Here is a 24606-nt window from a genome sequence, read left to right as displayed (position 1 = left end):
ATTCACTACACTCGAATTTAACGCTTCGCAGGAATTTTAATTTTAATTCCTAATCTCCTATTATTAATATACACAACAAAGAAACAATAAATAAACTAACGACATTTGAAAAAAAAACATTTAGCAAACCTTACATAATTTAACACACCGCGACGCGACAAACGTAAAAATCACGCACTGCTGCCTCTTCCACGAATCAGGTCGGAATGGACGAGCAAAAATTCCCCAGTTCCTCAGAACACAATTAGTGCCTGATCTTTGCCCCCAGGAGAACAATATTCGCTAAAGCGTTTTGCTAAAACAAATAATGTTCTTTTCAAATCCGCGAACTTCCCCCAGCCCACGGTTCGAAACAGAGCAAAGAAACGATTGTCCGCTCTCATGAGTCAGGTTGAGTCAGCATTCTCGCGAGTTTCAGAATCGCCTCTCGAAACCTGACTCGGAACTCTCGCTAAGCCGCGCATAAGTGACCCAATTGCGAGGTACCTTGTCCACTCAACCTTGAAATGTATATGTGTGACGGAACATGATTCGCTGCGCTTGCGTCCAACCACATAACGATTGCGTACAACTTATGCACATTGTTGTGTGCAAGATGTGATAGATAGCAGTCCGTTTTATTTGGACTGCTACCCTCCGGAAAATATTTATAAATTGTAGCATGACTGCTACACCAGCTGATGTTTTATCAGGGTTGATGGCAATAGCGTGATTGTCATTTTGTAATCCGAGCAAATGTGATTTGAAGAATTTCGATAACTCATTGTGCTCATTCAAAAAGGCTTCCAGCTCGTCGGAGATGCTCCCTGCTTTAGATGAATTGATGTTACTTGTGTATTTGTAGATGGATGTTCAATGAAGCGGGCGTTACGTCATCAGTCATTGAACAACTTAAATAAATTCGTTCTGTTGAAAAAACGAACAACGGTTAAATTATTAGAATATTTTTGACACAAAAATAATAAAATCGCAATTAAAAATAGGGAATTGGGGTCAAAATTTAAGGTATGGTATGAAGTCAAATTTTTGAAAAAAGTATCCAGATCTGTTTTTCTGCATAGAGCCACCCTATTCGGTATTAAATGTATGGTTATCGGTATCCTACCGGTATCATATATAGTTTACAACCTATTCTCATACCTATCAAGTATTTTGAGTATAATTTCATCAAAATCGGTCTAGCCGTTTCGGAGGAGTTTGGTAACAAACACCGTGACACGAGATTTTTATATATATAGAAGATTTAATATGCATGAATGGGTCAATTGTATTTTCTTCAACACTTTGACGGCCATGGTGTTTTGGCCAAAAAGTTCGTAAAAACCTGGAGGGCCCAATGGTTGATTCCCATACTAGATGGTGCCCAGAACTGGAAGTACTGCAGGCAGCCCCAACTCAAGGTAAACGAGTATAATATTTATAAAAATCTTTATAAAACAATTATTTTTTTCTAAATTACATTTTTTATAACATTATTTCAAACTCGTAAAATGTCTTCTATTAACACAATCCAGACATAAAAACTTTTCGGAGCATTTCGGGCAACGATAAATTGTAATTGGTAGAAACATACAAGTAGTGATGTCAAACTATGATATCGAAGTGTCCTACTATGTATTGAGGCCAGTAGAAAACGGAAAACACATTAGTAAAACGTAAAACATGTATTGTAGCGCAAACGTTTGAAACTTCGGAAGATTTCGCGTGTGCAGTGCTGCACTCATGGCCCCAGCGGAATAATTTTTGAGTGCAATACGGCACTCATGGCCGTTTTTTTACAACATTGTTGTTTTTAAAACAATTATGCAGGGGAGACAAAGCGTCGGAATCCTTCGACACCCCGATTCCATACATATAACAACAAAAATATATATTTACTACATGCTCTCTGTTAAATATTTCCATCGTATTAATTTCTGCTGCATATTTGGATTTATAAACATTATTTTTTTTCAATCTTATCTGTTGAAAATCGAGTTTTGCTGGAGTCCTATTAGAGTTAGTAACGTTGCATCCTATTTTATACATATCACAACAAAGATTTTTGGTATGCGTCCAAGTAAGTGCTACTGTGTTAATACCCTATCGCCCGCACAGTTGCCAGCGAACCAAAATCTTTCCTTCAGACGACAGATAACTGTATTTTATCGATTAACACGATGAGCCTTACTCCGGTCCCTGGGGGCTGACACTGAATTCTCCATCTTTTGGCGTCGGTCTCATCGGGCAGTGGGCTCTTCGTTTGAAGAGAGTCGGCACCGGGACCTACAGAAATAAAGCTAGAGAATGAATGTTAGAAAAGTCCACTACCGATCTGCAAGGACCGACGTGAGCCCGACGAAAAGTTCATTGTCGGTCCTCCAAAATCAGGGCTCAACGTGTTGGTGTCAATTTGGTAGAATTCAAAATAATCCGTATTTAAAAATGTTATGAAACGTAAATTAATTTGCATATATTAATGGGCCGATAAATGGGCGACAGAAACAATAAACGTACATTACATTGTACATTATGGCAGTGTACATTATGGCAGAATCTCTGAATCTGCTTAAACGGATACAAGCTGTCAGATAAAAATTTAAAAAAAAGTTTTTGAATGTTTCGCCTGTGTATACGGCCATATTATAAATGGATACAATAATCGGCACAATAATTGAGCTGCACATAGCACCGGAATTGACCACGAGTCTGATTAAACGGATTTATGTTGTGAGCCAAGAATTAAAATTTAATTGAAGGGTTTCTCCCGTGTGTATTATATAATAATAGCCGATACGACGTATCGATCCCAAATTTAACGACTCGTACGCCAGGGGCCAATTTAGTACGACCGTTCATGCATATTCAATTCGTGCGATGGAAGCTGCAAAATCTTTCCGCCCAATTTTGGCCGCCAGGTTTTTAACACTGCACATTGCGGGAAAATTCTCAACGTCTTAACTTTAACTTCGGTCATTAGCGCTCCCGTGGTGGAGCTATGGTAGAACAAACGAAATATATGTGATCCTATTATATAATGGAAATTTATTGAAGGATTACGTTAACCAGAATTGAGTTCTGTGGCAAATAGATTTCCGAGTTTAAATATTGTTTGATTGTGAAATGTTTTATTAGCCGAACTATGAATTAAATAATAACCATTAACTATAAGTTACATCAGATGTGGCTGGGGGTCTTCGTAGCCTAATTGGTTGCGTGTCCGCTATTAATCGAACGAGTATGAGCTCATGTCTCAGGGCCCCTCGACTGACCATCTTTGTGTGTTATTCTAGCTAACATGTCTATGCAACAATCATCATGTAACGTTAATCCCAGTCCCTTACTGCTCACATTTTCGGTCTGCTGCATCGTTAATTGGCACTATTATTAACACAACAATGGAAGCCTCATATCAACAGTCCCGCTATAAACAGTCCAACTGTGAACATTCGAACAATAGGAATATTCTTACGCCGAAAAAGGCGTAATGTGTTGTGCATCGATAGAATAGGAATACTCTTACGCCTAGAAATGATAACATTGTAAATATACAAAAGTTATCTTAAGATAAAAAATTTACACGAATGAATTTGGTTCTGTTGGAGGCGATCTGGCGTAGTGGGAAACCTCTCACGCAAAGGTCACGGTTTCAATTCTCACTCCCGATATTCTTCCAACAATGAAAGAAAAAATGACGAACCAGCTAAATGTGTTGAAAGTCACTATAATAGAGAAAAAAAATTCGGCTCTGTTACAGTTGAATTGCTAAATGGGCCTAAAAAAATAAAAAACTGATGGGATAAAAAAATCAGATGCGGCTCCGTGACCGAGTGGTCACGTCCAACATGTGATATTTACGTTTCAGGTTCGATTTCCGTTGTGGCCTTGGATGTTTTGTCAAAGATTTTTGTTTCAACTTTCAGTGGTATATGTATGCCTATTCTCGAACTTCTCACTTAGGAAGGCGCCGTATTTGCCATTGAATTCTCAATCGAGTTCTAATAGAAATTATGCAAGTAATACTACGTTGAGGCCGTGAAGTTCTCTCAGGAATGTCGTCGTTTATCAGCCATTCAATGGCAAACGTACCCTATATACTCAGAATTCCTAGGAAATCGCATAAAAAATTGCGTAATTTTGAGAGAATCGCATGGAAAAATATCACTTAATCGGCGCGTATCGTCACAACCACACTCGCACGCACACTCACGTAATTTCTCTTCCTAACGGGGCGACGAGAAATTTTCGTTCACTTTTCGACTGCGAAGAGGATAACACCAAACGCGTTCACGAACGTCATGGATGACATTGTACAGCCGTAACGAACTCGGACGCCCCTGTCTGGGTTTTTCTTCCACATCATCTGTATCTTCATACCGTTGTAGTATACAGAACATGAATCTTCAATTGTTACAAATCGGTTTGAGCAGCTCGTAGATCTGTTCCGCCGTCTTTCCGCACCCCATTAACGCGACTGTTGTCACACTTTTTTCGTACAGACCGAAGTTCATCGTTGCTAGGAAACCGAACGAATACTGATGGGCCGCGAAACATTGTGAGAGTGAAAGAGGTACCTACATAACAACACGACTGCACGATGGCAGTGCTACACAAGCGAAACTGAATGTGTACGGACATGGAGCCGTATCCTTATCAAACCTTTATGCTTTATTTTGTAAGAAGCTCAGTTAATCGACTTTTCCATTAAATTCGAACATGAAAAACAAGGGAACTGTATATATATTTTGACTGCATTTATATTGTTTCACTCTACCATATGTTTTGAATACTCTAAGTTAATATTCTCAATTATCATTGTGTCACAATTTCAAGCGTTAGTTCCTTGGAAATGAAATTGGCTGGCGTAAATAAGCTATCGTTTTTCTTGTTAACAGCTTCGGTTGCGATTATGCTTCGCTTTCTTGGTAAATCATGGTTATGAAAACTATACTACTCTATCCACTTTCAGCGAAGAGAAGTGCCGCACGTGAAACAGGCAGAGTGGCCGGATAACGAACGTAATTTTCCACCCATTCCTGGAGGTTGGCATCATCTCGCTTGAACGGATATGTCCCGAGTGTAATGGGAACTCGTAGGGTGACCTGTCGCTCCATCATGTTGGGCTCGATGAGGATCTGAAAATGAAGAAATCAGTTTTTGGTTCCGAGCATCTTTCAGGCGTGAATTAGTTGGATACGAAAACATAATTGAGCTTCGCTATTCCTCTTTTACCGGGATCATTAAAAAATATGTTCATTACTATTTTGAAATATCAAGTTGGGGTTATCCTAATCCAGAGATAGCGTGAGGAAAACCTCAATTTTTCTTAAATCCCAAGCTAGATCCTTAGCTTAGATACTCACACAAACGCTGTATTGTATTCTAATTAAACGGCACCCAACTAGATTGGTGGGTGGGAGCGGAGGAACCGTAAGATGTCCATTCTGGAGCACATCTCTGCTGCCTGATTTGATTCGATCACGTATGACTGCGGCCAGCTCTCGTCTCTCTTGCTGCAGCAGCTTTCCGTGTGCAAAGTACTGAATTGTCTGCAATAGAACGATTGTGGAAGGAGCAAATACCACTTGTCATTGGAGGATGCGGTTGCATACGGCGAATGAGTTTGAGATTGATTTACCCAGTTTAAGCTTGCCACTCTATTAATTAAAGGAGGAACGAATGAAAGAACTCGTGTGGTTTAGTCGATTCATTTGAATGGGACGAATCAGGAGAGCTATTGGAAGCTTTTCTGAAGAAGCGTTGGAGATTATTATAGGTTTAGTTGCCATGAATGGTAGTGTCAATTAGAAAATTCAATACGTATATCACCTTACTTCAATTAAAGCGTATTTTAATGACTTTATCGCCACGTTGCTCTTGTTGTAAATTTCACCAGTAAGTAGAATATTTTCTCCTGGTACATACGCTCGCTTATCTAGTCCGACATTGCATCGGATTGTTCCTCCGAGATATCCGACGCCTACCCGATGGCTGACGCTAGCCTCCACTGGGTCCTGTAATTCTTTATCCTTGTGAACCGTGGATGGATAATTAATGTTACCATAATATTTACACTCAACATGGGTTCTTCCAGATTCAAATCGATCGGGTTGAGGACGATAAACACTTGCTGATTTTTGTGCGCTATTCCGGATGTTTCCTGCAGGCTGGCTTTGCAATAGTATTGGATCCAACCATGCTTCCCCAGGAAGGTCGATGGCAGAGAAACCGGAAGTCCCAATTTGAAGGGAAAACAATGTACACCGGGTGACAAAAGAATTGGTTTGTGCTCGAAATCATCCAGCAACTTCATTCGGAAGTCAATGTAGCTTTCTTTATCGTACGATTTATCAGGACGGGCACCTTTCGCAAAATGCACCGTGCACTCACCTAGCACATGAAAGTAGAGTCCTGCGTAGGGGCAAAGTATACAACGAAGAAAAAAACAAGTGTGAATAATACGGCCTCGTAGCCGTATTGTTAGCGTCACAAATGTCATGCTATCAAATGAAGTTAGAAATACTACGTTGAGATGGTGACATCGAAATGAGAAAGAAGTAGGAAAAGTAGAAGAAAAAGAGGTAGAAGAAAGAAAAATAAACGCTATTCACATTTTCAGCCTCCTACCATGCGTTTTCGCCTTCATTGTTATAAAACTATAAAATATGACATATTTACTCATTGTTTGTGTCCTCCTTTGACACGTACTCAAACCGTGCTGAGTCATGTAATCAATAACGTTTTTGAGAACTGTGTTCTATACGAAATCTGATAGTTTTATTTCAATTCCCCTACAAGGCATGAGCTGAACGAGTTATCTTGAAGATCATTAAATAATATAGAAAAAAGAGAAATAGAATGGATCCTAGAAAAACGAACAAGTTGTGATCGTTCTTGGGTCCAGCTAGCTGGCCATTACGTTCTTGTAGTAAAAAGATGTGTGGGTTATATCTATGATATAACCGCAAGGTTCACGAGGAACTACCTTAGCTTAGCAATCATTCGTTTGTATTGATTAAATTCTTGATTGAATGAAACAGTTTCCAAATTCAATTGAGTTCAATATATTTGCTCTGTGAGTGAAAAAAATGAACAAATGCCGTGTAAAGTCAATTCATTTATTGTGATTGATTGTTCTTCGTTACAAGTAAATTTAATGACGGACCTTTTACGTTTTGTATGATGACTAGAACAAAATATATGTACGGAAGAATTATCAAACGTTTGATGAACCAGCCTAAGGCTGAAAATCTTTCCAATAAAGACCAAAAAAAATTATCAAACGATTATTTTATTTTACATTTCCCTCTGAAGTTTACATCCCAAAAGTGTACATACTTCTCGAATCTCGAATTTGCTTGAAACTGGGAAGTTCATTCGCTTCTAGTGGCTGCACGATTTTCCCAGGTTCCTAAGTTTAGAAGATCATGTTAGGACAGACATATTCCACTCTGCACAAAGGCAAGCGAGGACAAAAGTACTCGCAGTTTGCATTTATTTGCAGAGCCGATTTCCCCAGAAACCTCGGTTTTGAAGTCTGTGTTAGGGAAACACATTTCAATCGGAACAAAAATACCCCCGATTTGTATGAATTCGCAATGCCGATTTCCCCACGCTTCATGGATTTGAAGTCTGTGTTAGGGAAACACAATCCAATCGGAACAAAAATACCCCCGACTTGCATGAATTTGAAATACCGATTTCTCCAGGCACCTTGGTTTAGAAATCTCTATTAGGGAACACATTTTGGTGGGAACAAAAGCTCCCCCTACTTTCGTGTGTTCTTTTTCTTCTTTTTGGCTTTAAGAGGGTTTAAACTTTTCAGTTCACTCGCCTCTAGGCTCTTTCGTGTGTTTGCAATGCCGATTTCGCTGCTTGGTTTTAAAGTCTGTGTTAGGGAACATTTTTAGATGAGAACAAAAGTCCCCCTACTTTCATGTATTTGCAATGCCGATTTCCCCAAGGCTGCTTGGTTTTGATGGCTGTGTTAGGGAAACCGTAAATCGGGCCAATCAAAACGATGCAGTTAGGGCGTTTAGATAACGCCTAATATTTTACAGTTATTCAATTGTTTATCTAATGAAAAACAACATTTTGTTAGTTGCGATAGATGCGTAGAAATATTCCCTATCAAGTGATGCAAACATCTCTCCTATCCAGTACGAAATGTTCGAGCTATAAGCATTCGAAATCTTTCATTTTTTCCTGCATGTTCTGTGTTTAGGTTTACATTTTACCCTCCATATATTCCGGTTAGACGTAGTCCCACGTCAAAATATTAGACCCTTCATGATGGGAGTACAAACACTTCGATTGTAATGCACATCCATATTTGCCAAAACTCATAAAAATTAATTTAAAAATCTATATAAATAAAAATGGAGTGATGTCTGTCTGTCTTCATCTTATGGACTTGGAAACTACTGAACCGATCGGCGTCAAAATTTGTATGTAGGGGTTTTTGGGACCGGAGAAGGTTTTTATGATAATTTGAGACCTTTTCTCCCCCTCTAAGGGGGGCATCCATACAAACCACAAATTTCTGCATAACTCGAGAACTAATTGAACAAACTTAACCAAAATTGGCATGTGGAGGTTCTAGGGGACAAGAAATGTTTTCATTGTGATATGTCCTTCCTCCCCCCTTTGTAAGACGGGTTGCCATACAAATGAAACACAAATTTCTGCATAATTCGAGAACTAGTCAAGCAAAGGGGTAAAGGTAAAACTCGAGGAAGGAATCTTCCAATTCCAGATGTCATTTTATTATAAGGTCACGAGTTCAATTCTCACTCCCAACATTCTTCCCAAAATGGAAGTTAAAGTGACGAACCAGCCAAAAGTGTTAAAAGTTACCACAATACAGAAAAAAAAGTATTCCATGTAAGGTATACACATACTTTTTGCAAGTGATTGAATAATCTTGAACGAGAATTGGGTCTGAAAATAATCTGATATTATAATGACGAGTTTTGGTAGAAGTACTAGGAAATTTATAGTAAAAGGAATTCAAGGGTCAAAATTAATCAATATTCTACGATTCAACCCATGGACGTTCGCTTAGTAAAAAAACGTGAATGTTTGAAAGTATTCATAACAAAAAACCATTTTGGGCGAGAAGTATGTAGGGTCAGCTAGTTATAGAACTAAGATTACAGTCAATCGTAGGCCAATGATCGATTTTTCGATCGAAAGGAATGGATAGATGAGGTTATTTGCTCTAGCTTAGAGAATAGTGACAGACAATACTATCGTGCAATCATCGTCCTGAATGCCGTTTACAGTCTGCTTTCCCAAATTGTGGTCCGTCGTCTATCGAACAGCAAACAAATTTGTGGGAAGCTATCAGGCCGGCTTAATCGAAGGTCGATGCACTACTGACTAAATTTTAACCCTACAGTGGAACCTCCAGAAATGAATTGAGTACGGAGTCCCTACACTCACGCCGCATATGATTCAATAACACTAGAAGAATCATGGACGAAAATGGCTTCCTTGCGAAACTTACCAGACTGATTAGATTATGATGGATAAAATACAATGCTGTGTATGAATATTGGGTGGATTATCCGATTCATTAGAGTTCTGCAGGGGGCTTCTTCAAGGTGGTCTATCTGGCCTGCTATTCAAAATTGTACCAGAGGGTGTTATGAAACGAGCGGCGTTTAACTTGCGTGGCACGATTTTCAACAGATCCAGTAAGTTCATCTGCTTCCCTGATCACATGGTCATTTTCGGGAGAACATTTGAGACGGTACCAGAACATTACACCAGACTTAAGCACGTAGCAGAGAGATTTGGACTGAGGGTTAATGCGTCTAAAACCAAACACATGCTGGGTTCCATATATGAGCACGACAGGGCCCGATAAGGAAGTAGTGATCGACGGCAATGAGTTCGAGCTAATGACCCAATTGTCTACCTTGGCTAAATGGTATCGTCTGACAATGATACCAGCCGCGAGATCTGGAAACACATTATCAATGGGAGTGTTGCCTAATCTGGTCTCCACAAACAGTTAAGGTCAACCAGACTATGCGAAATCGTGCGAAATGTACAAAACGCTCATAAAAACTATTTTTCTCGAAGAGGAACTGTGGGCGCTCGGAGTATTTCAACGACGTGTGTTAAGAATCATCTTCGACGGTGTGCAGGAGGACGTCTTGTGGAGGCGAAGAGTGAACCAGGAGGTAACACAACTCACCGGTGACCCCAGTATCCAAGAAGTGATCGAAGCTGTAAAGATACGCTAGGTAGCACATTTTGTAAGAATGCCGGACAAACTATCCTGCAGAAATTGGGTTCATCGGGAATCCGGCATGTACGTGAAGACAAGGTGCCCGTGGAATTGAAGAGATACATGGCTACGAACTGAATTGAATGGAGAAATGTTGTGAATCTGCCCAAAATAAATAAATCAATAAACTACCATTCAGTGCCCACTCTCAAGCTATATACTTATGGAAAGATGAATTTATATAATTTTACCACTAAGCCGTATCTAAAATAAGTGTTCTATTCCTCAAAAAAACTTAAACACTTCTTGTCTGTTTGAAATATGATTTTCGACAATGTCATTGAGAAATGTATTGCGATGGAAATAATTCCATCATCTGCAAGTTTTCTCAGCGTGAAACCTTCTGATAAATAGTCGTACATATATTAAAACTATACAAGAGGGGGCAGCTATCGTGAAGTTCCAAAACTACCATTAGGTTTTGGTATGGGTATAAAGGTTGGTTCATTTATTAAAAGGACAAACGTTTTTACGGCTGATGCGGAAGGACATTTCATTAATGTTCCATCACTGTTTTCTTGGGTTGAGTTGTAAAGAGCATCATTGCATAATTGAGATTGAGATTGTAACAATTAACAGCGTTTGCATCTACTGACTAAATTATTTTTATCGTGGTTATGTAAAGAATAACTTTTTATAGGTTCGTAGGTTCATTTTAAAATAAAGAATCAAAAAAATTCAAAAAATGCAAACGCCACGCACCACTCTTATAGCCGATATAATTTTAGGTAACTCTATTAAAACAGTCTAGATGTGTCAAATCACACGATCTAGGCGGTTAATTTACAGGTTGAAAACATGAGATTCGAGTAGCGCCATCTAGTTGAAATCACCTATCGGCTAGATCCAATACTTGTATCGACCAATAGCGGACTTCATGAATATTAACGTAGTGACCATCTTCATCTTTGAAAAAATATGTACATGGACATTGACTGTGATAAATGTTCAATCATGCTATCCATCTGCTAAAACACAATTGATTGCCTCGAGAGTTCGCAGATAGAGACGGTAAGAGATGGTAGACAATCCCAATTTTCAACGAAAAATAGTGCTTCCGGATGAGTCGCATTTATGGCTAGACGTCTATAACAACAAGCAAAGTAATTCATGATAACTACCATTACCCCCACAAAAACTCAATAGTTCGTGTGCATTCTGGTATGTTGGTTGGTCAAAATGCGCATCGTTTCCGTAAAAAGCGAGCGTTATCATAGAGTGTTGTTTTTTTTTCTTTTCAAAAATTGATTCGAAGGTGATGGCATTTCCCTTCAACAAGATGGTCAACAGTGGATTGATTGCACGAACAGTCGATAATATCCTCCTAATGGCCCTCACACATGGCAGTCAGGATCGCGTGACTAAACACCATTGGATCCTTTGGTGCTATGTTGAGTCTAATGTTTGTATTGAGATCCCACTATCCTTTTTTTATATTTCCAGAGACAGGCCTCTAGAGCAGTCTATTATTGAAACTATCAAGTTTGATATGGTTTACATTAACCATAGAAAACTCAACCTGAAATTTCAACAATCTTTTTCCAAGAAATTCTACATCAAATTGACCAGCATGCGCTCGATTTCATAACACACACATGTTTTTCTTATAATAGCGTTCCAATGATCTTTTTTCATGACATCATAGCTCGAATGAATGATGTTGGTTTGTTCACTTCTGAAATAACGTTCATTTTTGCACACCACTTTAGACGGAATTCGCGCCAACTCGACCAGATGTTGGCATGACCCTCTCAGAACTCAATTAAACATTCTGGGCGTGAAGACCTTACCAAATTAAGCAACTTGGCATACTTGGTTTTCCGAAAATTTATCTAGAGTATCATATGGAAAGGGCTAAATATTTTTGATTTTTTTTTATAAAATTTTTTCACTCAAAAATGGTAAGTCCTACAAAAAAGTAATTTATGAAAGAGTTTTAGGAAAATAATTGAATTTTCATAAAAATAATACTGAAAATATATTTTTTGAAATTCTACACTGAACAAAATTGATTTCAAAAACTAAAAGTCGATTTTCTCAAAATGGTCATCTCAGACTTTGATGAAATGGTAGATAAATTGCAAATAAATATGTGCCCTACAACTCTTCCATACATCGCAACTTGTGCATATAAGTTCTCTTAACAAAAACTTTTTCAAGATTTTTCCTTGAAAATTTTTTTTTTGTTCAGTTATAGAAAAACTCAATAACAGGTAAAAATGGATTGATGGTGATCCTTGGATGCTAAATTACAGTTTTAAGCTTGTTTTTGTAGTCAAATACCATATGTTTCAATTCAGAGAACAACAACAGCTCTCAAACAATAGGCATCTGCCAAAAGTCTCTTTATCGGTCGGTCTGGTATCGAATAGTTGTTGTAGATTTTGGTATCTATTAAAAGTCACTGTAGGTCACTGTAGATATGATAATAATAAATGGATTGTATAAATACCTAACGGATGAATAAAATGTCTCTGTAGTTGTTTGAAAATTACCAATCGTGGCCGGCAGCAAATATAAAGGGACGGAAAATAAATAGCATTATTTTGTTTCTGCGTAATCATCAGAATTCAACAAAGAAAAGTGTGACATTGTTTAGCAATATATATGCTTTTCCTAAACGAAGCTTGATGCTTAGTGAACCTGTTCATAGATCAATACGGTGATCCTATGAGTAATAGATAACGGTATTCAGTATCAAACAAAGTGGGTGACTACTTGACTACAACGCACATTGTGTTGAATGCATTGGAATGTGGGACAAAAATCATAACAGCAGAATTTAACAATTGTAACACTTTGGTGTGATGGAAAAGATTGTTCATAAGTATCAGAACCACTGTTTGCATAAGTGTCTCAAGTTATTTGAATAATCACATAAGTGTCTCAAGAGACGAAATCTTTTTTCTTCAAAAGCGAAAAGTTCTGATAATCTCGGACCACAGAAATCAGTATTTGAGGAACAACTGGTTTAAATTAGGTTGAAGTAGTTGTTTTTAAAGAGCAAAATAATTGTTTGCATAAGTGTATTATGTAATCTGAATAATCTCAAGTAAAAAAAACCTTTGTTTGTTAAAAGAGAAAAGTGCTGATCTTTTCGGATACACATTGCTGGCATTATTTACACATTTATTACATCAATGGTAAAAGTGTCTCATATTCAACGGATAATAAAACTAAAATTATGTGTTGATTATACTTAATATGATTTACTCTTGGAGAGGGTTTCGGAAGGTTTCACACGAAAACGAATTAAAAAATATAAGTTTTATATAAAAAAAACACATCAAAACACATTGTTAAGTTAACACATATAAATAGTTTACAAAAAAATAAAAACTATGTTTATTTTTTATACTCTTGTATTAATCACTGTTTTTTTCAAGGAAAAATAATTCCGACCAGAACGACAACCATGCCCAAATTTAATACGACCGCAAAGGGATAATATTACTCAAGGATGTTTAATTAACCCTTTCATTACGGCAATGTGCTCCGCCGAAGTGCTACCCGTGTACGGAGTATGTACATCGCGCTGGTGTGATCGAAGAGCTGTATGAATTTCATGTCGTCTAAAGATGACGCTCGTACACATAGGACGTCGCGCGGATGTCGTCTATAGACGATGCTCGTAATGAAAGGGTTAAGGTTTTGAGAATCAAATCATTGTCGTTTGCTAAAAAGATACCCCTCTAGGAGAGTAATTTTTAAGGAAATTAGCGACGCACATGTTGCACCATACGTTTGCTATAAAATAATTCGCTTGGCGGCGGCATCGCTAATTCGGTTTACCTGGTTTGTCGTCGGCTGTTCTTGATATTCTCGAGAAATTACAATCTGTTAAGTTTTACCAATCTCATCGATAGTTCTCATAAGTTCTCGACTCTGTTCCCTCACTGTCATGAAATTTTGAACTATAATATAGATACATTTAATGCAACTTTTCATTCATCGTGAAGAATCGTATTGTCTGTTTCGTCTGCAATGATTTCAGGGCAAAAGTACTTATGAAATCATGAAAAACGCTGACGTATACAATTTATTGTTACCAAACAAAACACCAACAGAATTCAAAAGATACTGAAGTACTGTCGTCGGCCACTGAGCGATACTATGCTTATGACATTAATGCAATGCGACCTATTTTGCGCACGTAATCACTGTGGTGACACCGGCAGTTAGACGCTAGTTTGCGCACATAACCACTGTGGTTACGCCGGACGACAAAGTCAATGAATTACTCAAAAAATAGGTCTAACGTCATGTGTATTGATATAAACTAAATATAAAAACTTTTTATGTATTAAAACTAAGGAAAAATGTGAAATGTGATGATGTATTTTACAGATATGTCTGTAATTTTACAAACATATCGGTTAATCTGGCATCTCTGGTGGTCTGAAATTTATTGCAAGAAATCGCTTGAAAAAATCCATAAATTTATTTGAAAATGAAGTGGATTGAGTCCGCACTACTTAGTAGTAGAAAAGATTGAAGTGTAGTATAAATAAAGGGGTATACCACAATAGTTCATAATAATGGACGCAGTGGTTCACACCCAACAGGGAGAAAAAACATTTCATCAAAATTTGAGTTGATCATTTTGAGAAAATCGACTTTTAATTTTTGATATCGATTTTTTTTCAGTGTAGAATTTAAAAAAAAATATTTTTTCAGTATGTTTTTCTGAATATTCAATTATTTTCTTCAAACTCTTGCATAGATCACTTTTTTAAGACATACTATTTTCGAGTAAAAAAAATTATAAAAACATTACCAAACATATTTAGCTCTTTCCATATGTTAGTCTAAAATAACATATTTTCGGAAAACTAACTGTGCCAAGTTGCTTAATTAAGTAAGGTCTTCAGAATGTTTCATCAAGTTCTGAGAGGGTCATGCTTATCCCATAGACGAGTTGGCGTGAAGTCCGTCTTTAGTTTCTGTAGATGATCTGTAACGGATGATTTTTTGTTACTGTTTGATTTTTCAGTGCACTGTTTTTGGCAGATCACGCGTGATTCGTGCCATGTGTCAAGATCAAAGCTGTATAGTACTCATTACCATTTTATTATGAAAAGACTTACAAACGAACAACGAACGTATTACTTTAACTCAATCATGCTCATCACTAATTTGTCACGCGCTCATTATATATTCACCCGACGACATTATCTACCAAAGCCATTTTTGGAAATAAAAACATAACATTTTATTCATCTTCAACACAGCCACAACAACTATTAAATGATGTTTCTTCTGCTCTGTTCCACCACAAATATTTGCGAAATATATATTTTCATTCAGCTATATTCCCAATATGTAACTACAAGGCAATCCAACATCAAGGGTAGAAACCAGCAATACGTTACCCATAACAGCTGTGTTTTCCTGTGTCTCGAGCAGTACTCGACCAGACAGCACCTGTCCGGGAAGGTACAATAGTGAATCCCGATCGAGGATGATTTGAAATTTAATCAATTTCTTCGACATTTTCAGAAATAAATGCCCTGAAAATGTTTTGAAAGCTTCAAAACAGCACAATATACAACAGCAGCTCGAACCGAGACGCGTTAACTTTTCTTACTGCGAACTCACACTGGACAGCTCACGTTTGCTGGAGGAACGCGTGGGAGAAGTTGTTTTGCGCTTCATTAGGCGGTGTCGAGTTCAGCAGGCGACATTGAGACCACGTACTTAACTTTAAGCTTGCATTCTTACGTTTAAATTTTAGCTGTCTCATGGGTGCATAGTGTTTTGGAGTATGTAACGATAGAATATCGTTAAGCCAGTATAATTATATAATTTCATTTAATTAAACTTCAATATTTTTCAACCACAAACACAAGCATACACTTGTTGTGGTATGTCGTAAGAAATTTTCTTGGCACAAGCATCCCTTGCTCGAACGTGATTGAATCCGAGTTACACCCACGAGTTGCGATTAACTATCGTGCGTCAATTCACTCGATTTCAAATCTCATCAATATAAAGAATCAACTATGAACGTGGTAAAAAGTGATCTCGAATCGCTGACCATTCTTTCATTTATCAGTACATTGTGACTATTTTATAATGTATAGCGTCTATACCTACGTCTTTATGGTTATCTAAAACGATTTCGATACATCATCGAGATACCCACACTCCGCTCTATACATTTAACATGTTTTCAACACATTTGTTGAACCCCAATGGATCGATGATAACCCATCGTTTGTGTTAATTAGCGTATCTTTTGGACTCTCGAACTTGATATACATGGTGCATTTGATTAGCGATATATACAAATTAATTATCAGTGAGTTAACTCGTCCGGATTTTACTCAGTTGCTATGAGTGTAAATTATACGTAGGAACATTTCATTGATCAGGTTGCTTTCAAAATTATGTTGAATATACTTCGCTCATTGATTCAGATTTTTAGTTGAAATTTATTCCGTTTTTTTTCATGCAAATTTTAGTGTGCTAATGCTGACTCGCGTGGTGATTGATTAATTCATACAGTAGGAACCCATAGTCAAAAAATAGGGTATGGCGGGGCTAGTTGGTCATAGGCGTAAGTTGGTTAGTGACGATATCTTGGAATCTGAGCATCCAAAAAATTAGCGATCTATGGATGAAAATTAGCGAATTGCTGATGCAATAAAATCAGCAAATTAAAAAAAAATTAAAGTAGGTTAAAAAATACGAACATCGATTTTTCCTAAAATCATTCACTGTTTTAGCATTATGAAATCAGTTCTGAAAATGGTAAATAATCACAAAAAAATCGGTTCTAACATAAACCAAAAGTTTTTTGTATGTATTAGTGTTAAATGTTAATGGAAATCACTTTTAAAATTATTTTTATTGAATTTTCATTTATATTCTTTTTCATATATAGTGGTGCTAGTTGGTCACACAAACTGCTCGTTTGAGAGCAACGCATATAAAATTTTCAGTTATGCCGCGATTCATTACGCCAGCTATAAACAAATATAGTTTTTACCCTTATATGGCAGATGGGGAGGAAATTTTATACTAGACTAGCTGACCCGGCAAACTTCGTTCCGATCAAAAAGATTTTTTTTGTTATCAATACCTTCAAACATTCACGTTCTCTTGCTAAGCGAACGTTCATTGGTTCAAACGCAGAACTTTTAATTGATTGAACTTCTAATTGACCCTTTACAATTTCCTTTCACTATAAATTTCCTAGTACTTCTACCAAAACTCGTCATTGTAATATAGAATTATTTTCAGACACAATTCTCGTTCAAGATTTTTCAATCACTTGCAAATAACATGTTTCTCCCTTACATGGAATACATATTTGATACAGAAAATATACTAAAATTATGATATCTCAAATGTGACGATTGCTTCTTCGAGTTTTATGCTTACCCCTTTACTTTATTAGTTCTCGGGATATGCAAACATTTGTGTTTCATTTGTATGACAGGGGAGAGGAAAGGAGTGTCGCACCACAATAAAAACATTTCTTGCCCCTTAAAACCTCCATATGCCAAATTTGGCTCTGTTTGCTTGCTTACTTCACGAGTCATGTGACCTCCCCCTCTTGGAGAGAGGGGAGAAGCGTCTCCTTATAGAGAGAGGAGGAGTGTCGAATCACCATAAAAATATTTCTTACCCCCTAAAACCCCCACAAGCCAAATTTGGATAAAAACATTTCTTATCTCATAAAACCTCCACGTGCCAAATTTGTTTCTGTTGTTCCGATTAGTTCTTGAGTTTTGCAGAAACTTGTGTTTCATTTGTATGGCAGTTCCACCTAAGAGAGAGGAGAGGAGTTTACAACCACCATAGACTCATTTATTGCTCCCTAAAACCAAATGAATGTTTTGCAGAGTTTCTTTTCTCCAGTTTTCTCGAGATCGAATTCGATGTCAAAAACAGCCACAATTGCACCATTTTAAATAAATGAAATTTTATTAAAGCATAAGAAACCTTTTGAAGACGGTGAGAGGAGTTTTATTGCATCGGGAGAATTATTGTTTGTTCATTTTAACAACGAATCAACTGATACCACATAGTTATGTGTATCCAAAAGGATGTGTTTGCAGGATATGTCTAATAAAAATGTATTTTCAACAAATTTTTATCAATGAAGAAACAAACGAAATATACAACTCGTTCAAGTCCTTCATCACTAAAGCATGATTTCTAATACAAGAATTGGTATCGATTACGACTTATGGAGCTCGGTTGGAAGTCATAGTGGATTCACGAATCATTGCAAAATTGATGATAATATTCCAAATTTTATCAACTACCATTGTATTATCTATCAGAAAATACTGTGCGCAAAAATATTAAAATCCGATGATGTGAGGAATTTGTCACTCAAAATAGTCAATATAGATAGTTAAAATAGTTCACTACGTATAAAAAGCAGTTTGCAGAAGAGCAAATTCAGGGCAAGAGAATTGTGAATCAAATATCGGAGAATTATCATTATACCCCGAGGTGCCAAATTTTTTTTTCAGCGTTGCCAATTGTCTTTTACAATTATCCGGAAATATTAGAAGTAAAAATTAGACAATTCGGAAACATTGGCACCATTGGTCCGAAAGAGTATCAGCTAATAAGAATGAGAAAAATGTGCGATTACAGAATATCTCTTTGCCTGATGCATGTCACTAGTTCGATGGAACGTCAGTCTCTTGAATAAAGTTAATAGAAACGGTCGCTGAAATCAACGATGCCTAAACGGGAACACGACATACCGCAGAACATTAGACCCGTATTTTTCTATTTTTACATTAGGGTGACCATTTCCATTTTAGGGTGGTTTTAGTTGTCATCTGTTTCCCCTTTTTTCCAAAAATGTCTTTTTCAAAAATTCATAACTTGTGAACTACTGAACCGACTTAGATGGTCGACATATAAAATTACAGTGTTTGCCAAATGATCCATTCACTGAAAAAATCGCTTTCGTTCGTTCAAATAAGATCATACACAAATCATTTCCCCCAGCGGCATTCATCTGTTGTTACGTGCGGCAAATCACGACACAAAAGAGAACGAGACAACTCTGCATCGGTTCACTGATAGAAATAATTAGTAAATACGACGAATTTTTTGGTACATGTTACAAATTCTATAGTCATTTTCTACCCTACTAATCATTAGTACATGCTACAAAAGAAAAATGGTAGGCACAAATGTCAAACGAACTTCGATTTGTTGGTCCAACATATGTACAATATCAGTGAAAATGTTGCTTCTTATTTGTGAGAGATAATCATCAGAGATAATGACAATATTTTTGAGGATAATTTTCAATTTAAAAGTTGTATTTGATTTCATCTAATTCTACATACTTAGAATACATTATAATTATAACATATAACTTATTCTATATACAATAAAATTCTACAATAATTATCGTCAATAATAATAGCATAATACATAATAACGTCAATAAATCTCGTTGCAATTATATTATAAGCAGTGTACAAGGGGAGAGTAATAAACGCAGCCTCAACCACATCAATTTCATGCGCTTTTCCATAGTCACGAGTACTTCAAGAAGTTCCCGTTTCTCTTGCTACTGCATCGCTCTGGTTTCGTCCGTATTTTGTGCTCCCATGTCCCTATGATGAAGAAAAATGCACATATTTTAATGATGTAAAATATGCAATAAAAATGTATGTTTATGTTGTACCCGAGATTTCTTTTGGATAGTACAGTTGTCCTGATAGTATACCGTGCGGTTCAAATTCAGCCGCTCGCTCCGTCCATTTAGTCTGAAGTTGGAGAAGAGAAATACCAAATGATCAGTGACGAATATCAGCCCATTATTATTAAAACATTCGTTTGTTTCTCCCCGGAAATTCTCGACCAAGGAGATGTTTACATGCAATAAAACATAATAAGAATAAAAGGCTTACCACCGAATCGTTCCGTTTTCCAAAGAGAAATGGCGCTTGCAAAGTGCGCACATCGCAAATGTTAGGTATGACAAAAAAAAACAAGATTACTAATGGTATGGAGTAAAATATACGAATCTCTGGTAGGGACGTTCAATGAATCTGACATCACTTTTACTGAATTTTGGTAATATTTACAAAAAAATTGTATATTTTACCAATGTTTTGGCTACTAAAGATTTGGTAACTGCATTTACTAAACTATTTCCCCAGTGTTCGCACTTCATGATACACCGACACGCAAGCAAAACCATCATATACGCTTTCGATGCAGAACGTTTATTTTCTTCTTTGCCTCTAACATATGCATATCAACCTCCCCATGCATCATGAAACAGCAGGATCGTACGGACTACACAAAGCGAATGATTCATATTCAGCTAATATAGCAGATCCTGATTTTTAAGTCTCAGAGAGTGCAAACTATATTATTATTTAGCTTAGTAGAGGATAAGGGAAGGGTAGACAGATCATATTTTCCATTTTAACGCCGCTATCCCTTGAAATATGTATATTCATATAGACCGCTTTACTAGCAACACCGCTAGACCATTTTACTAGCAACACCGCTCTCTTTTCCCATTCGTTGCTCTCCGCAAATGGTGAGCGAATAATGACGTAATTTTTCTTATATCATTTATTGCTTTGCACTTGTCTGTGCAATGGATTTCGCTATAGTAGAGCGGGACGATATATGCGGTTCAAACTTGTATACAGGCTTCGAAAATGGATGGCGATGTTCGATACAGCTCGAATATGCAAACAACAGTCTTCGTTCCTCTCTTGGTTTAATCATTTAGTGCAAAACAAGTGATTACTGTCATTCATACAAATATCTGAATGATCCTCTCATATTTGGTTATATGTTCGTGAGAGGTTACTTGCATTACACATTGTGTATTATTCGATTTTGATCGAAACCCAAACACTGTAAAATTGAATTAAATTAAAACATTTAGGTTTTGTTTTTGTCATTATTGATTTTATTTATTTTTTATAGTTTTCATGGTCTCGGGACTAAGGCCACAATATTTTTTTTACCTTTTTTCTTGAAATTTTTACATGACTTTACAAAGCCCCAAGGCTGCGTTCATTTCGTTGGCAAATGGAATTATTTCAACGCAAATAAAAACATTGATAACATATATTTTGAGGGGGTCTTCGTAGCCACTTGGTTACGCGTTCGCTTACTAAGCGATCGATCGTGAGTTCAAACTCAGGGCCCTCAATTGACCATCTTTGTGTTGTTATAGAATAACTACGACCACGCAGAAGAACAGATAGAATACCCTTACGCCTAAATGGCTACTACAGTGTAATTTACCATAATGTAATGTAACAGAAAAACCTAACGCCTCAATGGCTCCTGCTACTACTGTGTAATTTACAATTTATAGAAACATAAACATATGTACATGTACACGATAAAACCTGGCTCTGTTACAGATAAAATGCTAATGAGCTAATAAATAAATAAATGGGATTAAAAATACATAGACATATATTTTGTATTACAAGTTACCAAAATATTTCCCTAGTGTACGTATAGTGGCTTTCGTTATTTTGTGGGAAAGGTCCACCTTCATTTGACTCTTGAACCCAACCAGGGATGCCAGGTGATTTTTTCAAATGTTTTCACATGGTACCTAAAAATGTCTAAATATGTCACAGTCACATCGAAAAAACTAAAATTCATAACTTACATTTGGACAAAGTTTGATAGCTCATTCAAAGTTCATATTAATTGGCATTGTTATATAGCGTATTTCACTAAACCTGCGTTGATTTTTTGAAGTTTATTTCAATAAATGTGAACAAAGAATATATTTCACAACTGCGAGCTAAATTTCATGCGTTTAGAAATAATAATTAGCCTGAAATACCGTTGATTGAGTGAGTATCACCTCGGTTTCCACAAAAAAGGAACTGTGATAACTCAATTTGTTTATTTCAGCTTTGAAGTTTTGGTTGTAGTTCAAACCATATCCATAAAACTGATTATTGAAACGGTATGTAACCGGAAAAACTTCGTTTTGTAAAGTGATCGTTTGAAAGATCTAGGCTAATCTATTGTATAATATACAATGTCACAATCATTCGAATTTTCTAGTGCAAATGAACTAATATCTTTTGGAGACATTAAAAGTCCCTCGTTGTTAAATTTATTCTATATACTGGTGAATTTTCTGCTTGGAAATAATTGAAAAACGCGAGTGAATGACCCCGAGACTATCTTTGCGCAGTGGCGATATCATAATATCATGCTAGATGAACACTAAAAAAACCCGAGGCAAATGTCTTTGTTGATTACTAAGAACAAAAGTAAAAAAGTGGCACTGATAATGCGATCTATTGACACTGATACAAAAGCCTGTGGCACTGATAATGCGATCTATTGACACTGACACAAAAGCCTTACTTCTTTTGACGATCTTTCCGGCCAATAGTTAAAAATATATGAAAATAATATCTCTTAAAAATTCACATACGCTATCATACTGAAAAGTCTTCACATATTTCATAATGTCTTCAAAATGTCTTCACAAAACCAATTGACTTCACAGTAAGCCAAATGTCTTCAAAATGAAGACATGTCTTCAAACCTGGCATCCCTGAACCCAACTATGTACCAAAGCAGTTTGACAATTACTACAGGTGTGTTGGATTTTCTGCATTATACAAAAAATATTCACAAAGATAAGGATTTGTGTTTGTTTTTATAATGCAAACTCACAGCTTCGTAAGCTTCAGTCGCTAAGCGAAGTTTCTGTTAACATTGTTTTACTGAGAAAGTGATAATCATTTGAAGTTGTATATTGAGTAAGGTTTAGCTTTTATTGGATGTTATTTCGAGTGTTCCGCAAAATGAGCTCAGCTGACATTGCTTGTGAGTGTTTTTTTTTGGAAAATAATTCATTGAACCAATTATTGTTTGTTGAAATTGCAGCATTACGAATAAAATACATGGAAAAGAAGGATATTTTCCATGAATCAAGTATTGCGGTCAAGGAGCCATTCGATTTGTTTAGAAGATGGTTTGACAAAGCGTTGCAAACACCAGAGATAATTGAGCCTAATGCTATGTGCTTGGCAACAGCAACAAAGTAAGTGATATTTCACAATCTTCCGATAGAGACATGAATCAAATCTGAGGTTTTGCTAGAAATGCTGTTCCCTCGGCTCGCTTTGTACTATTGAAAGATGTTACCAAAGAAGGGTTCACATTCTTTACGAATTATGAGAGCCGAAAAGCTGAAGACATAGTTAGTGATGCGTCACATTCATTTTACTTCCATCATTAATGTACATTTTCGTTCATTTTAGGCGGAAAATTCTAACGTAGCCTTAGCCTTTTATTGGTTGCCGCTGAGACGCTCGGTACGTATCGAAGGTCGCGCGGAAAAAATACCGTTTTCCGATTCGGAAGCTTACTTCCACCAGCGGCCTCGGGCAAGTCAAATTGGTGCACTGGCGAGCCCCCAAAGCAAACCAATCGTGGGTCGGGAATACCTGGACCAAAGAGAGGAACAGATCAAGAACGATCTCGGGTCCGATACGGAAGTTCCTATGCCTAATTGGGGCGGATATTTGGTGCGACCTAAGGCCGTTGAATTTTGGCAGGGACAAACGAATCGTCTACACGACCGGATTCGATTCCGGAGACTGAATGATGGCGAAGTTGCAGACGGAAAGTTGCTACATGAAGGCGAAAGTGGATGGGTTTACGAGCGGCTAGCTCCTTGAAGAATTGAGTCTGTTCTCTATGAATTGTTATTGAACAAAAGAATAAACTAGAAAATATAAACATGTTAAACTATAATCTTATCTTGGGCTTTAGGATGGATTCTTTGCAAGTTACGCTATGCAAAAATATGTTTTACAATCCGTTTTGAATTTCGGATATTTCACAGATTTGAATTTACACACAAATATAACGCGAACACATACAGGGTTTTCCAACTTTAAATTCCGTAAGTAAATTGAAATAAAACACATTTAGAATTCGAATTTCGATGAAACTTTTATTTCAAATTAAAATTTGGTTTATGCCATTATGTGTGAAATACAACATCATTCAAATGTCAATCTAGGGCTTCCTCGCACACCTTGATCCGGAACAGGTAATTTTCGATGACTTTTCGGCACATATGGGGCGGTATCTTGGTCATAACTTCACGAATGTTGTCTTTCAAATGTTCAAGAGTTTGCGGAGAGTTGGCATAGACACGGTCTTTCGCATAACCCCACAAAAAAAGTCTAGCGGGTTCAAATCGCATGATCTGGACGGCCAATTGGCATCACCAAAACGCGGAATTATGCGTCCCTCAAATTTCGTTCGCAATATGGCCATGTTCGGTCGTGTTGTGTGGTACGTGGCGCCGTCCTGCTGAAACC

At 36.9% G+C, this 24606-nt stretch overlaps 2 protein-coding genes across 4 annotated transcripts; one reads left to right on the top strand and one right to left on the bottom strand.

The window, feature by feature from the left end:
- Positions 1–4707: 4707 nt before the first annotated feature.
- On the bottom strand, positions 4708–15854 carry LOC129778724 (arrestin domain-containing protein 2-like). 2 transcript variants are annotated; one of them, XM_055785800.1, is made up of 5 exons: positions 15649–15854; positions 6053–6390; positions 5814–5993; positions 5343–5528; positions 4708–5114 (listed from the first exon to the last, which is right to left on the bottom strand). In XM_055785800.1, exons 1-5 carry the CDS (start codon positions 15767–15769, stop codon positions 4935–4937), a joined length of 1005 nt encoding a protein of 334 aa, XP_055641775.1. In that variant the 5' UTR covers positions 15770–15854; the 3' UTR covers positions 4708–4934. The 2 variants fall into 2 exon arrangements, with proteins under 2 accessions (XP_055641775.1, XP_055641776.1); XM_055785801.1 differs by having other exon boundaries at positions 4974–5114; positions 5343–5636; positions 5809–5993.
- A 7004-nt stretch (positions 15855–22858) lies between these two features.
- On the top strand, positions 22859–24025 carry LOC129777537 (pyridoxine/pyridoxamine 5'-phosphate oxidase-like). 2 transcript variants are annotated; one of them, XM_055783853.1, is made up of 4 exons: positions 22859–23031; positions 23159–23315; positions 23375–23474; positions 23536–24025. In XM_055783853.1, exons 2-4 carry the CDS (start codon positions 23176–23178, stop codon positions 23953–23955), a joined length of 660 nt encoding a protein of 219 aa, XP_055639828.1. In that variant the 5' UTR covers positions 22859–23031; positions 23159–23175; the 3' UTR covers positions 23956–24025. The 2 variants fall into 2 exon arrangements, with proteins under 2 accessions (XP_055639828.1, XP_055639827.1); XM_055783852.1 differs by having other exon boundaries at positions 22859–23098.
- Positions 24026–24606: the final 581 nt, after the last annotated feature.

This window comes from Toxorhynchites rutilus, chromosome 3 (assembly GCF_029784135.1).
Source record: "Toxorhynchites rutilus septentrionalis strain SRP chromosome 3, ASM2978413v1, whole genome shotgun sequence".
NCBI classification, from domain to species: Eukaryota; Metazoa; Arthropoda; class Insecta; order Diptera; family Culicidae; genus Toxorhynchites; species Toxorhynchites rutilus.
This window is presented reverse-complemented; position numbering and strand designations above follow the sequence as displayed.

Coding starts and splice junctions, on each gene's coding strand:
- LOC129778724 (XM_055785800.1), bottom strand. CDS start 15,769: ATGTCGAAGAAATTGATTAAATTTCAAATCATCCTCGATCGGGATTCA. Junction 6,391..15,648: donor GGAAAACACAGCTGTTATGG/GTAACGTATTGC, acceptor GCCCCTACGCAG/GACTCTACTTTCATGTGCTA. Junction 5,994..6,052: donor TGGAAGAACCCATGTTGAGT/GTAAATATTATG, acceptor AAAGAATTACAG/GACCCAGTGGAGGCTAGCGT.
- LOC129777537 (XM_055783852.1), top strand. CDS start 23,053: ATGTTATTTCGAGTGTTCCGCAAAATGAGCTCAGCTGACATTGCTT. Junction 23,099..23,158: donor GAGCTCAGCTGACATTGCTT/GTGAGTGTTTTT, acceptor TTGAAATTGCAG/CATTACGAATAAAATACATG. Junction 23,316..23,374: donor TGCTTGGCAACAGCAACAAA/GTAAGTGATATT, acceptor AGGTTTTGCTAG/AAATGCTGTTCCCTCGGCTC.